Here is a 20,064-nt window from a genome sequence, read left to right as displayed (position 1 = left end):
AATGTTGCTGGGGCATTTTAAAGTTTTTAAATCCAAAAGTCTTGGATTCACTTCCAGGCTCCATAGTTACCTGCCAGTACCAACTGTTGAGATCAATGGTGGAGAAGATGACAGCACCAGAAAGGGATTCCAGTATCTCTGTGATGTTAGGTAGGGGTAGGCATCTCTTTCTGTGATAGCGTTCACTTTACGATAGTCCACACAGAACCTCATACTGCTATCTTTTTTGGGGACAAGGACAATTCGTGAGGCCCACGCTAAGTGTGTAGGTTCTGTGAGGCTATTCATTAGCATTTCTTTGACTTGCTCTTTCACAATCTCTTGCTTCTCTGGTTTTAAACGGTATGGACGTTGTCTGATCAGCACAGGGTAGTCAGTATACAAGCAGTGCTGTAGAACAGTTGTTCTTCCAAGCTGGGAGGTACATACTTGTGGATTCTGCAGAAGTAGATGACGTAACTGGCAATTTTCTTCTGGATGCAGGTGAGATTGATCAACTGATGCTTTTATTATTGTCTTGTCATCCCTATTATCTGGTAACTGGAATAGACTTTGTGGTGGGGGAATTGAGGTGAACAACAAAAGAGCTTGGCTTGAGTTTTTTCTGTGCACTTTTTTTCTTCTGGTGGAGGTATGTTTTTGCTGGAATGCTGGCCTGCCCAGGCTGAAAAGGATACTCTTGGTTTCGGGTTGATGTGCAGGTTTAATTTTCACCAGCCACATTGATCTGTAGCCCACTGGTAAATATATAATCCAATCCTAGGATCACTGAATAAGTGAGAGCTGTGGAAGTGAGGATAGCAAATGGAATAGGAAAAAAGCATATTGTAAAGAATGACATTTGTTTTTGCCCATCCTAAAGGTATAGCGGTCTCACCATTAGCAAAGTAGAGGAGACCATGGGGCCATTGATGAAGAACATCAAGGGAAGCAAGTGCTGACCTCAAATGTTGGTGAAGTAGGGTATAGCTGGCTCTAGTGTTGATCATGGCTTTTCCAGACCAAGCTCCAAGGGTGCTTGATACAATTAGCTGTTGTGGTATGAACTCATGGGTAGAAGGATGACTTGGTTTTGCTGTAATTGTGGAGTTGGAGTTGTAACAGAGATGCTGTTGTGAGAAGGTACAGGCCTTCGATGCTGTGTGGGTATATTTTATCTCCTTCAGCAGTGGTTCTCAATATACCAATATAAAATATACCAGGATTTCGAAGCAATGATTTGACTGACATGAAAAGTGACCAATCACAGTCAACCTTGTCTAGTTTTGCGTTGAACGTAAGGGCGGGACAAAGGCCTTTCTATGTTAGAGTGACAGAAAACAACAATTTAAAAACAAATGCATTATTGAAATAATGCTTTTTGGTTTTTTTACTATAGAGATGTCTATGTTATTCACAAGAGTAATTAAGCCGCGGACATCCTGCCATTTTGAATTCTCTCCGACGGAGTTTACTCGCCTCTAACCTATCACTCTTCTGAAGCCTAGTTTAATACAATCTGAGAGCATACTCACACTATGTACAGTTGCTTTGAACTAGGCCAAAGCACGCTTGTCCTCCATTCAGGCCAGGGCACGCTTACAACATCGATGATGCACTGTTCAGTAGAGAAGTGCTCTCGCTCAGTACAGTGGAGACTTCTCTAGTTATGTTGTTTTAGTTGATTGGGATGCAGTGACACACAATCAAATATTTCGCCGAACAGATCTGCCAATTCTGACGCTCATAAACAGTCATAAAGTCCACGTGCTGCAGGAATTAGGAGGTTTGCTGAAGGCACAGCTGTGGTGCAGTGAGGAGTTTGCCTCTTTAATAAACTACAACAGTTTTGTGTTCATTGAAGTCCCTTAAAAGAAACGTCTTGCTTTCAGTTTCTGGCTTAGGTGTGTTTTGCACTCACACACAAGCGTACCGCGCCAAAGCCCAAGTGAACTGTGCCTGAGCCCGATTCAGCGCACTCACACTTCTCAAACGATCAGGCAAACAGGCCTGGGCACGGTTCGGATAGCATAGTGTAAGTAGCCTCTAAGAGTGTCGGCGCGAGCTGCAGGTAATGCGCAATTATTCATTTCTGCAAATGTCGCAAGTGCTTTATTTTAACACGAGAGTGCAGTCATGTAGTTAATCGCCAAAACTGGATATCCGAGCCCTAAAATAGGCTTTTTCAAATGAACTGCAAGTCCTCTCATGATCTCATCATCGCGTGTGTGTGCTCAGACTATATACAATTGTGATCTCTCAGAAGTAGAAATTATTTATCTTTGCTCCTCGACTAAACTTAGGTAAAAACTATCAAGTATTTAGAATTAGATTGATGCATGACCGGTGACAATGCTAACGCACTTACTTGTCTGTATTGTGACGTGAAACTTAGCCTACCATAACTTTTCACAAAGGTGGAACTTTTTATTTCTTTACGGCAAAAGAATTATGCTAGAAATGTTTCTGGATGAGGTATTTATGTGATTTATACATAATAGGGGTATTCTGATCTGTCTTAAAGCATCAACAATTTGTACAGGCATTACAGGTCAAAGCAATCTGTTACATTTATCAAAATAAACATTATTAAAGCACTGCCTTGAGAAATGTAGTGTTGTCAGAAACCAAGTAATTAGTTTTGTTATTTTATTACTGACAGTGTTCTTGTCTTTTTTGTAAAATTATTTCAGTTTAGGATCAAGAGTAAAATAAAATATTGTATTGACAACAAGCAAATAAGAAAAACAGTGTAAAATATGTAAATAAAACCCCAAGTTTAAATATTTTCATCATATACTTTAAACATTTAAAAGCTTGAAAGTATTGTTTTAAAATGGACAAAAAGTGTCTCTATGGCCTTAAAAGTATGTGGTAGTTTTGCCAGTGCTATTGAAAATGATTCATTGTCGTGTACGGAAAAAAATAGACCATACTTTGTTAATGCAAATACCTATATGTAGCCTATGATTTAAACAATTAAACAATTAAAATAATTGTATAATTAATAAAGGGCCATAATGAAAAACATGTTTTTTTTTCAAAAGTAATTAACTAGTACTCAGAGTAGTTTTTTAAAGAGTAATTTGTAAAATATTAGTATAATTTACTAAAACTTGTATTATTTTAGCAGTGTATTATAACTTGAGTACAAATATTCTGTTCTCTTTTCATCTGAGAGATAACATTAACAAATAAACAAAAAAATGCACAAGCACATTTACTAAAGGTGTATTATATTATTAATAAATGATTAATTAATTGTTATATTATTATTAATAAATGCATGTCAGTTTTGGCTTATTATATTAGCGCTGTTTTTAGGATCTAAAAATGTATTCTTTAAAAAGCAAAAAGATTCCAATAGCGGCACCTGCTGGTATGTGAAGAATATGGTCAATACTGATGAATTTTACACTCAAATGTTTGCACATCATCAGCATGTTGTAATCCATTTCCTAAGCAGCAAAAGTCTTTTTTAGACTAGTTTGTTGGCCAGTTGTAGTCAGTGCAATGATAAACGTTATTGTTTCACTTTAATTAGTTTTGTCTCACATCGTCCCACAACATCATATAGTTTAGAAAACTGTACAATGTTTTATAATAATTTATTATTTTGGTGTCCATTTCATTCAGCATATTTAAAATTAAGGGCATCCACGTTTTTTTGACATACTTTAAATCAGGGTTTCTACAGGTGTCACCAAGTTAAATGTAAGACTTTTTAAGACCATTATGAATGAAATTTTAGACTAAGGAATTTTTCAATTGGCCCAGATGAAAAAGATTTTTATTTGTTCAAACAAAAAATATTTTAATATAAAATATTTAATAATACAATAATAAATCAATAGTAATAATAACATTAAAATATTTTTTATATTTCTTAGCAAAAGATCATAAATATTGTGTAAAAACAAGAGAGCTCTACTTGGATCCACACACATTTTTCCCAAAATAAACTTTCTTTAAAATAAAAAAACAAATTAACAAATGTTTTAAAAGTTTTAAAAACTATATTAAACTAAATCTATGCACAACAATCTGTCCAGGTCGATATCCTCAGCAGTCCTTATCATTATGATAAACAGAGTTAAAATGTCTTGTTGGTGATTGTATAAGTTTTGACCAGATTTAGTAACAAAACATGAACAAAGGAAAATGACGACTTGTTTAAAAAGATTTAAGACATACAGCACAATATTTCAGTAAATTTAAGTTTTTTTTGAGGCCTAAAGTTTTGATTTTGGAATTTAAGACATTTTAATACCCAGCGGAAGCCCTGTTTAAACACAATAGCCCTGGTAATTAGTTTATTAGGCATTAAGAAAGTGAGCTATTGGTCCATATTTTACATTTCTGTCCAGAGAGGTCATGTTTTGATCTTCGATTGGTCTCACAGTCAAGTGATGCGATTTTGAAGGTCAGAGTTCACCAAGCTTGAACTTTGCAACGCAGTGAACTGCGAAACTTGATGCACAAACTTGCATTTCCGGTCTGACGCATTCTCGTGCGTATAAATAGAAGTCTATGGGGAGAAAACTCCAGCGTGACCACGGCTTAAGTGCAAGTGAAGGGTTTCTCTCCAGTGTGGATCCTCATGTGGTAATTAAGGGTTGATGATTGGCTGAAACTCTTCCCGCATTGAGTGCATGTGAATGGTTTCTCTCCAGTGTGGATTCTCATGTGTCTATTAAGGTCTGATGAGCAGTTAAAACTCTTCCCACACTGAGTGCATGTGAATGGTTTCTCTCCAGTGTGGATTCTCATGTGTCTATTAAGGTCTGATGAGCAGTTAAAACTCTTCCCACACTGAGTGCAAGTGAATGGTTTCTCTCCAGTGTGGATCCTCATGTGATGATTAAGGGATGATGATTGGCTGAAACTCTTCCCACACTGAGTGCATGTGAATGGTTTCTCTCCAGTGTGGATCCTCATGTGTTGATTAAAGTTTGATGATAGGCTGAAACTCTTTCCACACTGAGTGCATATAAATGGTTTCTCTCCAGTGTGGATCCTCATGTGTTTATTAAGGTGTGCTAAGCAGTTAAAACTCTTCCCACACTGAGTGCATGTGAATGGTTTCTCTCCAGTGTGAATCATCATGTGTGGATTAAGGTGTGATGATTGGCTGAAACTCTTCCTACACTGAGTGCATGTGAATGGTTTCTCTCCAGTGTGGATCCTAATGTGAATCTTAAGTTTGCTTTGGCTTGCCGAACTCTTTCCACACTGAGTGCAGGTAAAACAATTCTTGTCTCTCCTTTTTAAAATACCATCAGCCTGTAAATTAGTTTTTTCCTCAATTTTGACACGATGTTCCTCCTCTTTACTCCCCTTATTCTCTTCAGTTAGGTCTGAAATAAATAAATAAAACATTATTTTTCATTAAGTCTCAAAATCTCTCATCAAAAGCTGAAACGTGTAAAGACACATTGGCTACACACACTGTAATTTTGATGCATGTTAAATGTAAAATGAATCAGATCATACTTAGTTTGGTCCATTAACGTGTACACATTTAAGCAGATTCCATTCACCTTTATTTATCTAGTGCTTTTACGATGTAACTTGTTTCAAAGCTGCTCAACAGAAATAATAGTAAATTGAAACTTTCTCTGTGTTTCAGCAAACAAATTGGTATTTGGGGACATCTTATTTTGACATATTCTGGAAAAAATGCTTTGAAATAAAAAATAAATAAAACCTCAATACACTCTGGGCAAATTTACTCCATTTTAGTTATATTCATGGCTGTTTTTTTCTCAATTGGCCTCTATTATAACAACATTTTTTTATTGCAAAGCTATGACAGCATATAATCATGCATTAGTTATTGTTGGCGTTTTCTGTGACGACAGTCAACATTGTTTAATTGGTCTTTACCCATGGGACGGCAAAAAGCAAATGGGTGAGAGTATAAAGCAGGGGTCAACAATCCTGTTCCTGGAGGGCCGGTTTCCCTGCAGGGTTTAGCTCTATCTTGCCTCAACACACCTGCTTGGATGTTTCAAGTATACCTAGTAAAACCTTGATTAGCTTGTTCAGGTGTGTTTGATCAGTGTTGGAGCTAAAATCTGCAGGACACCGGCTCTTCAGGAACAAATTTGGTGACCACTGGTATAAAGAAAGAGGAGGAGAGTTAAAGAGGACAGCATTATGTGGTGTGCAGAAGAAAGAAAAGTTGACTGAACTGTTGCAGTGCGGGGAAACGAGTAATGACACCGGGTCGAGATGAGCAGTGTAAACGTAATGACTGGCTGTGAGAAACAAAAAGTGAAAGTATGTATTGAAGCAATGAAGCAAAGATCGCTGTCTTGTTACTGAAGTGCTCGTGACGTCTGTGAACGAGTGCATCACCAAAGACTTCAGCGCATTGTGTCCTGAACACAATCAACTTACTGATTTATCTCGCTTGGCATGGAGTCAGCTGCCGACTCATTGGCTGGGTTCGTCAACGCACTCAATCTTCACATCCACACCTCCACATTCGCCATTCTCCACTCATATCCCTTGACCCCTCCGCTCCGTGGGTAAGAAGTGAAAGTTTTTGGGGTTTTTTTGGCCAAATTCTCCTTTTATTAATTTTGTTTTGTTTTCTCCTTGTACTATTATTATCAGTATTATTTTTTCCCCGTTTTCAAATCTGGCGAATCTGCTGCCCTGAAATTATTTGCATTTTTCCTTTCACTTTCATTTGAGTTATAAGTGCTGAGGGTTTTGCGTTTTATTGTGAATATTGTTATATTGTTTTTTTGTTGTTGATACTGCTGTTTGTGCGCGAAAGGTACAAAGTCAAAAGACAAAGTCACTTTTTGGGTGAAAAATGGTCTATGCGAGAAGGCGTGAACTATCATTACTAATGCAATGATTCCCATCTGAGAAGACAAAGACGTAAATAATGAGTAGGGCCAGACGGAATCTGCGGACGTTTTTTGCTATTTCTGCAGAGAATTTTGGTAAAAATCTGCGGATTTCTTTTTTTATTTTAAAATGCATTGTATATAAATCAAATGAACATTTTTATATTAGTCAATAATATTACTGTTTTAATTTAAAAGCTGAATAAATATAGATTTTCACACATTTACTCAAGCAAATAAACAATTAATGATGGGCTAAAAATCTGCAGATTTCTGCGGAAAAATCGGCGTAATTCTGCGTGCGCAGATTCTGTGTGGGCCTAATAATGAGCCATCAGACAGGTATGTGACTAACTGTACGTTCACACCGAAAGCGGCAAGAGTGTCAATGTAACCGGAAGTCATTTATATTCAATGAGAGCCGGCGGCGATAAGCAGCGAGGAGTGGCACGTCTTTGCCGTGTGGGCGTCGAGGAGAGTTGAAATCAAGTCAGCTTTATGGTAATGAGCTATGACGTGGTTCGGCGGCAAGCAATCAGAATGTAGAAGTCCACCGCTTGACAGGAGTTCAGAGAACACAGTTCTCCTTCGGGTGGGGAACTCCAATGCTATTAGTGGATTTGATTTAAGGAAAATCCACAAATTGGGAGGATTCGGTTCAGAAGCCGCTTGTCTTAAAGAGTATTGAACGGGCCAATGAATGCCAATGAATTGGCAGCGTAAGCTTGCGCAGGTGTGCATCATTGCCAATTAACCCAGCATATAAGCACACATGGAGCAAGCAGACGCCATCCTTTTCGCTTCAGAGACTTTTCTGATCGAGTCGATGAGGGTTCCTCTTGCTGTCTACAGCGACTTCCGAGCGAACAAGTGTCTCCCGGTCCAAAGTGTGTATACGCGGCGGCAGACGGTCGAGCTGGGATTCTCCCTTGCCAGGCGTTCTTTGGGTCCGGTCCTCCAAGAGCGGTGCGTATAGTTGCATTTTTCCTAAAAGAGCAACACAGTCGTGCAGCACGTCCTTTTCAGGATGGCGCTCCAACTGTTCGTTTCTGGTTGCGGGGGTTTCCTGGCTCCAGATGATGGACACGATCACTGCATTACATGTTTGGGGGTCCAGCATGTTAATGTGGTGCTCGCAGGCGGTTCATGTCGTCACTGCGATGCCATGACCGTTGCGCAGCTAAAATCGCAGCTAGCTTTCGTCCGAGAGCGAACCACCCCAGTTGCCTCCTGCTCTGCAGCGGGCACTTGGGCAGATCTGAGGGTCTCAGCGGGAGATAATTCGCCGCCCAAGGGCTTGCGGCCTACCGCTCCTCCAAGCGCTCCATCCAAGCTTCGTGCACTGGGAGTGATCCGTCTAATCAGATGGTAGCACTCAAGCTCGCTGACAGCAGAGATCAGATGTCCTCTGCGGCAATCGGAGGGTGGGCTTACACTGTCCGACGAAGATCCAGACCCGCTCACCCCCTTTGGGCAGGCGGGCGCCGTCAAGACGGATCCTGAAGCGGACATGTTAGCCGTGCTTTCCCTGGCTGCTTCGGCCGTGGGGTTAGAGATGGTTCATCCCCCAGCTCCGTGGCCGGACCGACTAGATGGTGTTATGTAGAGGAACAGAAGGTAAAGCCTTCTAAGCCTCTCGTCCCCTTCTTCCCGGAGGTGCACAGTAGGCTCACGCAGTCTTGGAGGGCACCTTTCTCTGCCCGCGCTGCGTGCCCCTCCGCACTCACCGGCCTTGACGGTGGAGCTGCCAGGGGGTATGAGGCGATCCCGTCAATGGAGCGCGCTATCGCGGTCAATCTTTGCCCGCGTGGCACCCCTACTTGGTGGGGTCCACCCCATCTCCCGTCCAAAGCCTGTAGGTTATCTGCCTCCCTCGGAGCCAGAGCTTACAAGGCTGCGGGCCAGGCTGCTTCCGCCTTGCATACGATGGCCACCTACCAGCGCTACCAAGCGCAGGCGCTATCCGAGCTGCACGAGGGCGGATTTAACCCAGGCTTGTTACACGAGCTGCGCACCGCGACCGACTATGCTCTTAGGACTACTAAGTCCGCCACGTGTGCGCTGGGGAGGACGATGTCCACACTAATGATCCAGGAACACCACCTCTGGCTAAACCTGGCCGATATGCGCGATGTCGACAAAGTTCACTTTCTTGACTCGCCCATATCCCAGGCTGGCCTGTTCGGCGACACAGTCGGTGAGTTCACCCAGGAATTCAAGGCGGTGAGAGAGCAGTCGGATGCGATGGGCAATGTCATCTATCCGCGGGACCGTAAGCCCGCTCCACCCACAGAGCCATCCACCTCCGCTGCTCCTCGCCAAGGAGCGAAGTGGCTCCGACGAAGCGGTCGTGTCAAGCACCTCGAAAGCCAGCAGCCCCCCCCCCTGCCCAGGGTGCTGTTAAGTCCGGTAAACGGACCGCGAAGCGTCCCTGAGACAGGCCATCCGGAGAAGAGGAAACTTGCTCTTTCCCCGCAGTTGGGGGGCGGGGCCCCTATTCCAACGGTACGTTTCAGTGCCATGAAAACATCAATGGAAGAGCACTTTTCCCCTTCCCCGGATGTGACAGCATGAACCTTGTCAGTCTGGGACACGCTGCCTTCCAGCTCACAGGTTCTACGTGCTTCGCCAGTGGCTCACTAGCGCTGGGGCGACGGTCTCCTTTTCTCCAACCCTCGAGCCCCCCTCCGGAGTTGTGTGGAGCCAGAGCGAATCGCTTTCCTCCAGCTTTTCCGTGGGACCCTCGCGCTGCCCGGATCAGGACACCCACTCCGTGCTGCCCCACCGCTGGTACGTCAGCGATTGTAACGATGACTCCATTAGCGGGGGCTCTGCCTGCCTGGTTAGTGCGGGCCAGCCCCTCGTGGTGGCTCATACGCACAATCAGACTCGGTTATGTGATCCAGTTCGCGAAACGGCCCCCCAAGTTCACGGGTGTGTTTTTCACCAGGGTCAGCCACCTGTCCACCCTGTCTTGCAAGAGGAGATTGCTGCCCTCCTGGCAAAGGGTGCAATCGAGCCAGTCCCTCCAGCCGAGATGGAGAGTGGGTTTTACAGCCCGTACTTCATCGTGCCCAAAAAGAGCGGTGGGTCACGGTCTACGCTCATTGCCAGTTGTTCTTTTCCCTGACCGAGGGCTCTCTCTGCACGTATGCACTGGCCCACAGCTGGCCTCTGGTCATGCGCAAGTATGGGTTTCCCCCAGCCTGCTCGCGCAGTTACTGTGCAAGGTCAGGGAGGACGAGGAACAGGTTCTGCTAGTTGCGCCCCTCTGGCCCAACCGGACCAAGATATCAGAGCTCTCCCTCCTCGCAACGGCCCTCCCCTGGCGGATCCCTTTGAGAGAGGACCTACTCTCTCAGGAACAGGGCAACATCTGGCACCCTCGCCTGATCTCTGGAACCTCCACGTGTGGTCCTTAGACGCGAGGAAGACTTACCTACCAAGTGCGGTGGTTGATACCATCACTCAGGCTAGAGCCCCCTCCACGAGGCGTGCCTACGCCCTGAAGTGGAGTCTATTCACTGAATGGTGTCTCTCGCAGAGAAGACCCCCGAACCTGCCAGATCAGTGTTGTGCTCTCTTTCCTTTAAGAGAAGCTGGAGAGCAGGCTGTCGCCCTCCACTCTCAAGGTTTACGTGGCTGCCATCTCTGCTCATCATGATGCGGTAGCTGGCGGCACCGTGGGAAAGCATAACCTCATCATCCGGTTCCTCAGAGGTGCTAGGCGAATTAATTCAACTCGGTCAGTGACTCGTGCCTGGAATTCGGGCCGGATTACTCTCACGTTATCCTGAGACCCCGCCCGGGTTATGTGCCCAAGATTCCTACCACTCCCTTTAGAGATCAGGTAGTAAACCTGCAAGCGCTGCCCCCGAAGGAGGCAGACCCAGCCCTTTCGCGCTCTGCGCATCTATGTGGACTGTACTCAGTACTTTAGATCATCTGAGCAGCTCTTTGTCTGTTATGGCGGTCGGCAGCAGGGAAGTGCCGTATTGAAACAAGGATTATCCCACTGGATTGTGGAGGCCATTTCACTTGCTTATTCGAGCAGAGGTGAGCCGTGTCCCTCGGAGCGTTGCATCCTCTTGGGCGCGCGAACGCGGCGCCTCTCTAACAGACACCTGTAGAGCTGTGGGCTGGGAGACACCCAACACATTTGCTAGGTTTTACAATCTGCGAGTGGAGCCGGTTTCCTCAAGGGTATTAGGTAACCCTTTGGTGATTGAGGAAACAACTCGGTAGGGTGTTGTAACACGCTTGCGGCGCCATTTTCCCTAACACGGAGATATGTGCGCCTTCTTATCTGTCAGTAAGTTCCTCGTCAAGTGAGCCCTGCAGATTCCTCCATGGCCCCCAGCACTGACTCAGCGGAGGAGTCACTTGCTGGCCCACTACGTTGTAGGCCTGCCCGTTGGTCAGCCCGCGTTTTGGGTATAGGTGCCTGCTATGCGTGATCCCCACTAGGTGATCCCAGATGCTTATTTCGCCACAGTTCAGTCCCCCCTCTCGGGTGGACCCGTGTCTTCCCTCTCTGCTAACCACCTTCTTTATGCGCACTCCCCCTTCTTAGGGCTAGTCCATATGTAATCTTGCCATCTTTTCTCCCCCATTGGGTAGCGGATGGCCTCCCCAACGTACTGTCTTTGGGGACCAGTGCTTGCCCGGGAAGAGTGGGGGTGTCCCTGGGCAGAAAGCGCGTTAAGTGAGGCCTTGGAGGCCAGTGGTCCACCAGCGACACCGTTCACGCATCTGCGGGAACCTAAGTGCGCTCACCGGGGGGGTTGATTAGACCCAGGGGAGAGCCCACCAAGCCATGCCCGTGGAGAGACCACCTTTCTCGGCGTCTGGAGGTGCGTGCGTGACTTCCGGGTTTGGTGAAGGCGAAGAAAATGACACTTAGTGCAATTTTGGGTTTAGCAGTTGAAGGAAACCGGGGTCTAAGAGCAGGCCTGTTGCCCCAGAAGGCGCGACCGAACCCGGGCAAGGCCGGTGCGCTGAACCCCATGGGAGTCATGGGTCCCATGGCTGAGCTGTCAAGCCGCGAGAGAGCGTCCGTATTTCCGCAGGTCGCCGCGCGCGCGCCTCGGAGAGGCAGGGGGACGCAGCTGAGCTGTCAACCCACGCCAAGGCGTCCGTTTCCCCGCAGGCCACCGCACGCGTCCCGGAGGGGCAGGGGGCCCCAATGGCTGAGCTGTCAAGCCGCGAGAGAGCGTCCGTTTCCCCGCAGGTCGCCCCGCGCGCGCCTCGGAGAGGCAGGGGGATACAGCTGAGCTGTCAACCCGCGCCAAGGCGTCCGTTTCCCCGCAGGCCATCGTGTGCGCGTCCCGGAGGGGCAGGGGGCCCCATGGCTGAGCTGTCAAGCCACGAGAGACCATCCGTCTCCCCGTGGTAAACACAGGATTTCTTTATTCCCTGAGGCTAGAACTACGTGCCCCTGGTGCCCCATCAACAACCCAAAGGCCGGTGGTGCCCCATTCACAAACTCAAAGACCATTTGGGCCACCAGCGGTACGTCTTGGCCAGTTGGGTCACCAGTGGCACGTCTGTCTTGCCCGTGCGTTTTGGAGAAGTTATTGTCCCCGGGCCTAATAGTGGGGTGCCCGGGCACTGCTGGTGATCAGGCGCCAAATCCAGAGGGTCCTTTGGGACCGGCGCTTGTCCCGGAGAGTGGGGGCTCCCTGGGCAAACAGCACGTGACACAAGGCCCCCGGAGGTAAGTGGCTCCAGGCCCAGAGTGGAACTTGGCTGGCCGGAGAGCGTGTGGGCTCCCTGAGCATACAGCGCGTGACACAAGGCCCCCGGAGGTCAGTGGCTCCATCAGTGGTTCACCAGCGGCACCGTTTACGCATCTGGAGCGATAGAGGTCCAACAGGGATACGTGTGGCCTGACGCTCACTGGGGGCGTTGATTAGACCCAGGCCCGAGTCCACCAAGTCATGCCCGACGGCAGACCACCCTTCCCGGCCTGCTTGTCGGGACGTCCCGCGCCTGAAGGTATTTGCCCGATACCAACATTTTCTGACCTGCCATCGGGTTTTCGGTGAAGGCAATGAATCACGGACTTTTTCTTTGACAGTTTTGCCGTCGGACCCCTCCGTTACTGATCGATAGGAGCTTGTGTGATGCCCCAGGGGTTAGGCCCCCACCCAGGCCCCCCAAAGCACCAATGGGTCGGCCTCTATGGGTGTGGTAGTTTTCTCCTCGTCCTGGGCGTTCTTTCAGGAAGCCGTGGGGGTGTCCCTCCGCACACAGCGCCCCCCCTTCCTGCCTCGATCCGTGGGTGAGGACCCAGATGGCCCGTCTGACTTTGATCCAGAGCTTGTCTGCCGCTCAGCCCGCCCCCCTGGACTCCGTTTCCTCTCCGCCGATACTTGGCCCGTGCCCCCGCCCCATGCCCTGCGAGGGCTGGGGGATGCTTGGTGAGTTCGGTCGAGTCACCCGGCGTGGTGAATCGAGCCCCCGGCGGCAGCGTAGTGAACGAGCTGGTGTAGGCTTTGATTCTCCTCCTGCCCGAGTGTGTGCGTTAGCATCCCGTCCGTCCACCCGCAATGCCGCCCACCCCCTGGGTTTATCCTCGCTGGCTCCCGGCTGACCCCCACCCCACCTACCCTGCTCACCTGTGTTCTTCCCCTTTAAGAAATAGATGTCCACCAAAGTCATGACGCAAAAGTGTACACTGCCTTCGCCCGCTTATGAACCGCTGCACCAGGCGTGTGGGTCTCTATCCCCCTCTGCATTGGCTCTAGGACTGTCATCGCTGAATGTGCGCTCTGCTTGAAAGTCTACAGTCGGCTGTCTCCTCACCTGACTCTTTGTTGAGTATTTGCAGAGTTTCTGTTCATTTTAATGCCGTGTTTTTTCTGACCACAGTCTACATGTTGCGTGCGTCTCTTACAATGATTGTAATAACACAGCCTGTAAAAACAGTACACGGAGAGAGAAAAGAGAGTATGCCTACACTGTTAATTATCCTTATTTTGCAAAAGCACACAAGTTTGTTGTCATTGTGAATGTACACAATAAAAACTAGACACTTAACAGATTCGATTGATGTATTGATCTGATCTGTACGATCAAAACCAAAAGTGTAATTCAAGTTCTTTTTGGCATTATGAGGAGAAGATGCATAAAAATGTGTACACGCGGTGTTCAACCCCCTTATGTAAGGGTCTAATTGTTGTTATTCTGAGATTGTATGTTGGGCGGTCTACAAACTTTTTGCGAGTGTTGAAGCTGGTCTCTGCTTATAAAACTCCAAACTATCTACAGTAAACTTTCTTTTAATTGAAACTCTGACTCCTGCTCTTCTTGATCTGAATTTTGAGACAAAACTGTTGGTCCCCCTACAAAGTATATTTATGCATGCACACTATAATCTGCTGTTTTACTCCCCTGAACTCCATATGAAAGACAGAAACTTTTTGAACAGGCCTATTTAAAGGGTGAATGCTGCCAACTGATGATCAACAGTAAAAATGTCACATTTGACCTCTTCCCAACAGGGAAAACACCAACAATCTAGAATCCATGATTATTTGGTGTCATGGTTTTGTGGTTAAAAATGTGGTTATAATAGAAGTTAATGGGTTAAAAACAGCCAGGAACATAATGAAAGAGTGTAGGGCTGCACGATTAATCATATTACTATCACAATAACGATATTTGTGGCCCACAACCAATGATTATATATCTTCACGATTTTACAGTATAAACACCAAACCGTTATTTTAATAAGTGGAGTCTACGAATTGTACTGCAACATAAGCATGAGGTGACTGTGTCTAGATTGCAAGTGTTTTTTTTTTTTTTTTTCCGAGGAACGTAATGTTGATCAGGTAGCCTTTGCTCCTGTTCAGTCCAAACTTCCCAAGATAACACAACAAATCTCATTAACCACCTTAAAAACCATCTCAAAGTGGCTGTCATCAGTAGGTTATGCCGAGTTCAGACTGCATGATTTTTAAAGTAGTCTTGTCACAGATGTTTTCACACTGCATGACTATCAGGGGTAGAAAATGTACATATTTGCTCACCTGGGTTTAAAGGGAATTAGCCATTTCTCCTCAACGTTGCCAATAAACTAATTTTTTTCTGTATGAAACGTCAAACAGACACGGTTGCTCCTGAGTCCTGTCAAACCTCCATTAGTTTTTCCTCCATTTTGTGGGTTGAAATAAACCGAAAAAGAGCGCTTTTAACTTCTCCCCCAGCCTCCCGCTGGCCTGCAGCAGGTATACACACACGCACATACAAGTGAAAGCTGCTCTCTCATTGGCTGTAGGCGATCGCTGATGTTATTTTCAGTCAAAACTCAAATCACACAGCATGATTTGAATCGCTGACAGCCCCAGATATTTAGCATGCCAAATATCTTGCGGGCATCAGCGACTCATCGGCGATTCTCTCAGAACGCGTCTTTGATAGTTTATACTGTGTGATTGTCACTCACGTGCACGAGCAGCGATTTGCCTGTGATTTCAGGCATTTGTCGGCGATTTCTCAAAACCTGTCGGCGAGCCAAAATCGGGGCTAAAATCACGCAGTCTGAACTAGGCATTAATGATCTCAGGACAAATCTGTTTAGCATTTTTCTATGCATTAATAACATTACTAAACATTTGTTAACAAAATATTTGCAGAAATTTCCTGCCGCGTTTGCCAGTCATGTAGACAGAAGACACTATCCAATTGTTTCAATGAAAACTAAAAAGTCACTGTGGCCCTGTTTACGCAGGTATTCAGGTTAGTTTTCATCAATCTGATGCAACTTTTATTGTTTATAAGAAAAGAAAATGCAATTAAAAGTTTCAGAATTACCTCAATTTATAAAAAGACTAGCCTATTTTATGCATTAAATAACGAAATAGATTAATTTACTAATTTCCTTCATTTCCTATTACCATGCACTTTATTCAGTTTTACAGTTTTTTGTTTTTTTAATATATAATTATTTATAGGGGTTTTCACCTTTATTTGGATAGGACAGTGGAGATTTTACAGACAGGAAAGTGTGGTGATCAGATATAGGGAAAGGATCGGCGAAGGACCACAAGCCAGGAATCGAACTCGGTCGCCGTGAGCACCTTGGTGCTATTTGTCGATGCACTAACCACTAGGCTTTTGGCGCTGACAGTTTTACAGTTTAAATAAGTGTATAAGCTTTTTTTAAATAATTATTTAACAAATATTTAGCACATTGAAAGTAATTAAATTATCTTGTCTTTTGTTTTAAAAATGTAAGCAAAGGAATTGATTGCACGTGCATTGCTTTCATGCCACATTTTCAAGGATAAATTTGCGTCTGTGTGCTGCTTTGAAAAGAATAAAATTATTTAAAAGCACATTAAAGACTATACACATAAAATAAAACAGTCAAAGGTGTGTCTTATGGAGAAAAACACCAATTGACAAATGCTGCTTTTGGTTTTAACCGAATCAAGCAGATTTAAAAAAAATCTAATTTGCAGAAAAGAAATGACAAACATTTTGCAAAAGGACAAACTTAAACATATAGTTTCTGTTAAAAGAACATTCTACTTTATATATTCTTTTGACTCCAATACAACAGCTAAAGCCCCGGTCAGATCACATGATTTTTACTGTCGTTTATGAAAGTCACTACGTCAGATCATGCAATTTAAATTTTTTTTTATTAAATCTTGATTTGTCGTGGGTAGCAAATGTGCCAGACTACACGTTCCTTCACAATCAGTCATCCTGTGATGTCTACAATGATGGTTATTTCCCAAAGCGGTCACATAGGTTGCTATAACAATATATATGAGCAATATCACACGAGTAGCAGTGCGATATGGCTGTATATCGGCACTGGTGGGAGGCGTGCGTTGGCACGAGGGTGCAGGCCGAGTGCCTTAGTGCCCCCACCAGTGCCGATATACAGCCATATCACACTGCTATGATTGTGATATTGCGTTTATACAACAGTTTGACGGCATAATTGTGTATATAAAAACAAAATCAAACATGGAGAGTCTCAAAAACCCTTTTGTATGAGGAACTACTTTCTTCCGGATTCAAATCATAAGCTGACAGTTAAACAGTTGAGCAAGCATCTTTTAAACTTTAGATCTGTATTGTCTGCTTTTTGCTGGCTGTATGTGGGCAGAATAATACACAAAGGGTAAAGAGGCTGTAGGAGTTCTGATATTGCAGAATATTGCACGGCTATCAGCCAATCAGATTTGAAAACCAGACAGAACTGTTGTGTGTGTGTGTGTGTGTGTGTGTATATATATATATATATATATATATATATATATATATATATATATATATATATATATATATATATATATATTATATATATATATATATTTTTTTTTTTATCTCATTTTCAATTTGTTTTTTTTTTAAATATTATTTTAATCTCATCAAACACTGATGCTTGCAGACAATAATAATGCATTTTATTTGAAGGGGCCTTTCATGACACTCAAGGTCACCGTACAGGACAGCTAGAACAATCAGTTCAAGTAAAAACATAATAAAAATAATAGCAAAAACAAAACAATACAAACTTAGCAAATTTAGCATTTAGCATAATTAAAATTGGGGGCTTCCACGTTTTTTGACGTATTTTAAACCAGGGTTTCTGCAGGTTTCACCAAGTTTAATTATTGAACCATTTTGATAAATAGAGTTAAAATGACCTTATTGAATGAAAAGTTTAAGATTTTATTGAGATGGATTGTTAGTGATTGTATGGGTTTTGGCCAGATTGGGTAGCAAAACATGAACAAATGAAAATGAAGACTTGTTTAAAAAAGGTTTAAGACCTACAACACAATATTTCAGTAAATTTAAGACTTTTTAAGGCCTAAAATTTGGATTTTGGAATTTACAACATTTTAAGACCCCGTGGAGACCCTGTTTAAACACTATAGCCCTGGTAATAAGTTATTATAATAATAATGTAATTCTAACTCAAATACAATCTGTGAGAACTAGTAACAACGACTAGAAACAAGTTTAAACCCATAAAGTTGATAAAAAAGGGAACTGTGATCACAGTGACATATAAGTACAAAGTACTAAGCCAACACTATCACTGTAATAGCAGATATCTTCTATTAGAATACTGTAGGTCAAATATCGTCAGCTCAGTTAAACTTTTTTAATTTATTGTTTTTATTTATTTTATATAGAGTCAGCGCTCAAGGACTCTTTAAAAACAGTAGGAGAACTAGAAAAGCAATAACCTTAAGAAGGTTGAGAAAATGAGAGACTAATAATACATAAAAAAATATTGACAAAAAACATGAGAACAAGTAACAAGAAACAAACTCATTCCTCTTTCAATGAGTGCTTATGTGCATTTAGGAGAACTAGGCAGCACACTCAGGGCTGCAAGATGGATTTAATATTGTATTCTTATTATTAAAAAAATATCAGTAAGAAAACCAACCTGTTTGTTCCACCAGATCTTCCTGTTTGACTCTGAATGTTTCTTCAATCTTCAGGTCTTCACTCTCCTCTTTAATAAACGCCATCTTTATATAACAGTGTGGAGATCAGTCGCTTTAGCAGGAGTTTTTCTCTGTGTTTGGACACCTTATTCTGTTTAAAATGAACAAAACAATAAAAAAAGTCCTGTTTAAAATAAATAAAACAATGAAAAGAAACAAAATAACTTCATAGAAGTAAAGTTGGTTTTATATTCACACATTCAGACTTTCCTCTTAATAATATAATTTCATAAAAGTATTATTTGCAAACTCTAAACAGTAAAATCATATTAGCAGCAAATGACTATCAAAGTAAAGCATTGTTCACAGTCAAATAAACAGTGTTAATGCTGTTTTCAAGTCATATTTGCATGCTAATTCCAATCGAATATTCAAAGTAACATGGTAAACAATATAGAGACTTCTAAATGAACGAATGTGCGAATATAAAAACAACTTTACCTCTATAATAACTTCTCTTTAACACTTGCTTCAACAGTTTCTTTATATGAGAGTAATTAACAAATATAAATCAGGTAAAAGAGTAAGTCTGAGTAAGAAACAATGACCTGATTAAAACTAGTACTCCATTTCTTGTATACTTTGAATGGAATGACATTATGCTATTTAATAAATTAAAACACTTATTACACACATTTCTGTTAACTTATTCAAACAATAGCCCAGTACTCTGAATAAAATAGCACTACGTTGTATAAAGAGTTAAATAATATTGTCAACAACAGGTTCATAATTTATCATCGGGTAAAAAAGCCTGAAACTTTAATCAATCGCTTTATTTTCATGTAAAACACAAACCTTTCTCCAGCTGAATCCTAGCGCTGGGGTGGCGCAGCCTTATGACGTCACACGTCACGCCAAAATAAAAGTCTTTTTTTGTTTCGTTTTCTTTTCCACAATGTAGCAGTTATATTAATACATTTCACCCTCGTTTTACACTTTCAACTATAACTGCTCTCTCTCTCTCTCTCACACACACACACACGCACACACACACACACACACACACATACAGGCACAGATAAACAGTATTTGAAGTTGATCAAAACCTTTAATCTAAACATTTTAGAAACATTTTAAAAAACTTTTTTAATCCACTTGACTCTTAAGCACATTACTAATAATATCCAAATCTCATCCTCGTAATTATGACATCTACTTTCCTATTTCTACAACTTTATAGACTTTATCTAGGGTTTTAGTGCAGTCTAGGGTGTACATTAGGCACTCAGGCATTGTCCACAACCTGTTGTTTCAATCCCCTGAGAACTTGCTAATCTTCAGAACATGAATGAAGACACTTTAGATGAAATCTGAGAGTCCCGAGATGCCAAAAAGGGGGCCCAGTCCAGAATAGGAACCAAAAACATTGTCAAAACAGTCAATGTGACTTTAGTGTTTTAATAATTCGGTACATTTACATTTATATAGCACTTTTCTGGGCACTCAAAGCTCTTTACACATAGGGGGGAATTCCCTAATCCACCAAATAATTGTAATCAAGTCTCAAGAACACTTTGTGCCGTTGAACCATATAGTGGCTGTTTTTTGCCGCTGTATTCTTCAGTATATCTTTATTTGCATTCAACAAAACAGGTTTGGATCAAGTAGAGGATGAGTAAATGACAGAATTGTATTTTTTGTGTGAACTACCCTTTTAATAGTTCTGTAAGTGAAGGTAAATTAAATATTATTACTGAAGATATTGCTAAAGAATGGCAAGAAACATAGAA

General features: G+C 43.1%; 2 protein-coding genes across 3 annotated transcripts in view; both read right to left on the bottom strand.

Annotated features, from left to right (window-relative positions):
• Positions 1 to 20,064, bottom strand: part of LOC137487279 (uncharacterized) — a 44,081-nt gene that overhangs the window by 7,898 nt on the left and 16,119 nt on the right. The window lies entirely within an intron of this gene.
• On the bottom strand, positions 3,924 to 19,175 carry LOC108183688 (uncharacterized). 2 transcript variants are annotated; one of them, XM_073947940.1, is made up of 3 exons: positions 19,130 to 19,175; positions 18,271 to 18,422; positions 3,924 to 5,336 (listed from the first exon to the last, which is right to left on the bottom strand). In XM_073947940.1, exons 2-3 carry the CDS (start codon positions 18,353 to 18,355, stop codon positions 4,540 to 4,542), a joined length of 882 nt encoding a protein of 293 aa, XP_073804041.1. In that variant the 5' UTR covers positions 18,356 to 18,422; positions 19,130 to 19,175; the 3' UTR covers positions 3,924 to 4,539. The 2 variants fall into 2 exon arrangements, with proteins under 2 accessions (XP_073804041.1, XP_073804042.1); XM_073947941.1 differs by having other exon boundaries at positions 18,271 to 19,175.

This window comes from Danio rerio, chromosome 4, assembly GCF_049306965.1.
Source record: "Danio rerio strain Tuebingen ecotype United States chromosome 4, GRCz12tu, whole genome shotgun sequence".
NCBI lineage: Eukaryota > Metazoa > Chordata > Actinopteri > Cypriniformes > Danionidae > Danio > Danio rerio.
The sequence above is the reverse complement of the archived record's forward strand: the minus strand, read 5'-3'. Positions and strand labels throughout refer to the sequence as shown.

What these genes read in the sequence shown, in the direction of transcription:
- LOC108183688 (XM_073947941.1), bottom strand. Translation starts at nt 18,355, where the DNA reads ATGGCGTTTATTAAAGAGGAGAGTGAAGACCTGAAGATTGAAGAAACA. An exon ending in AGATCTGGTGGAACAAACAG is followed by an intron (nt 5,337 to 18,270) that starts GTTGGTTTTCTT and finishes TATTTATTTCAG; the next exon opens with ACCTAACTGAAGAGAATAAG.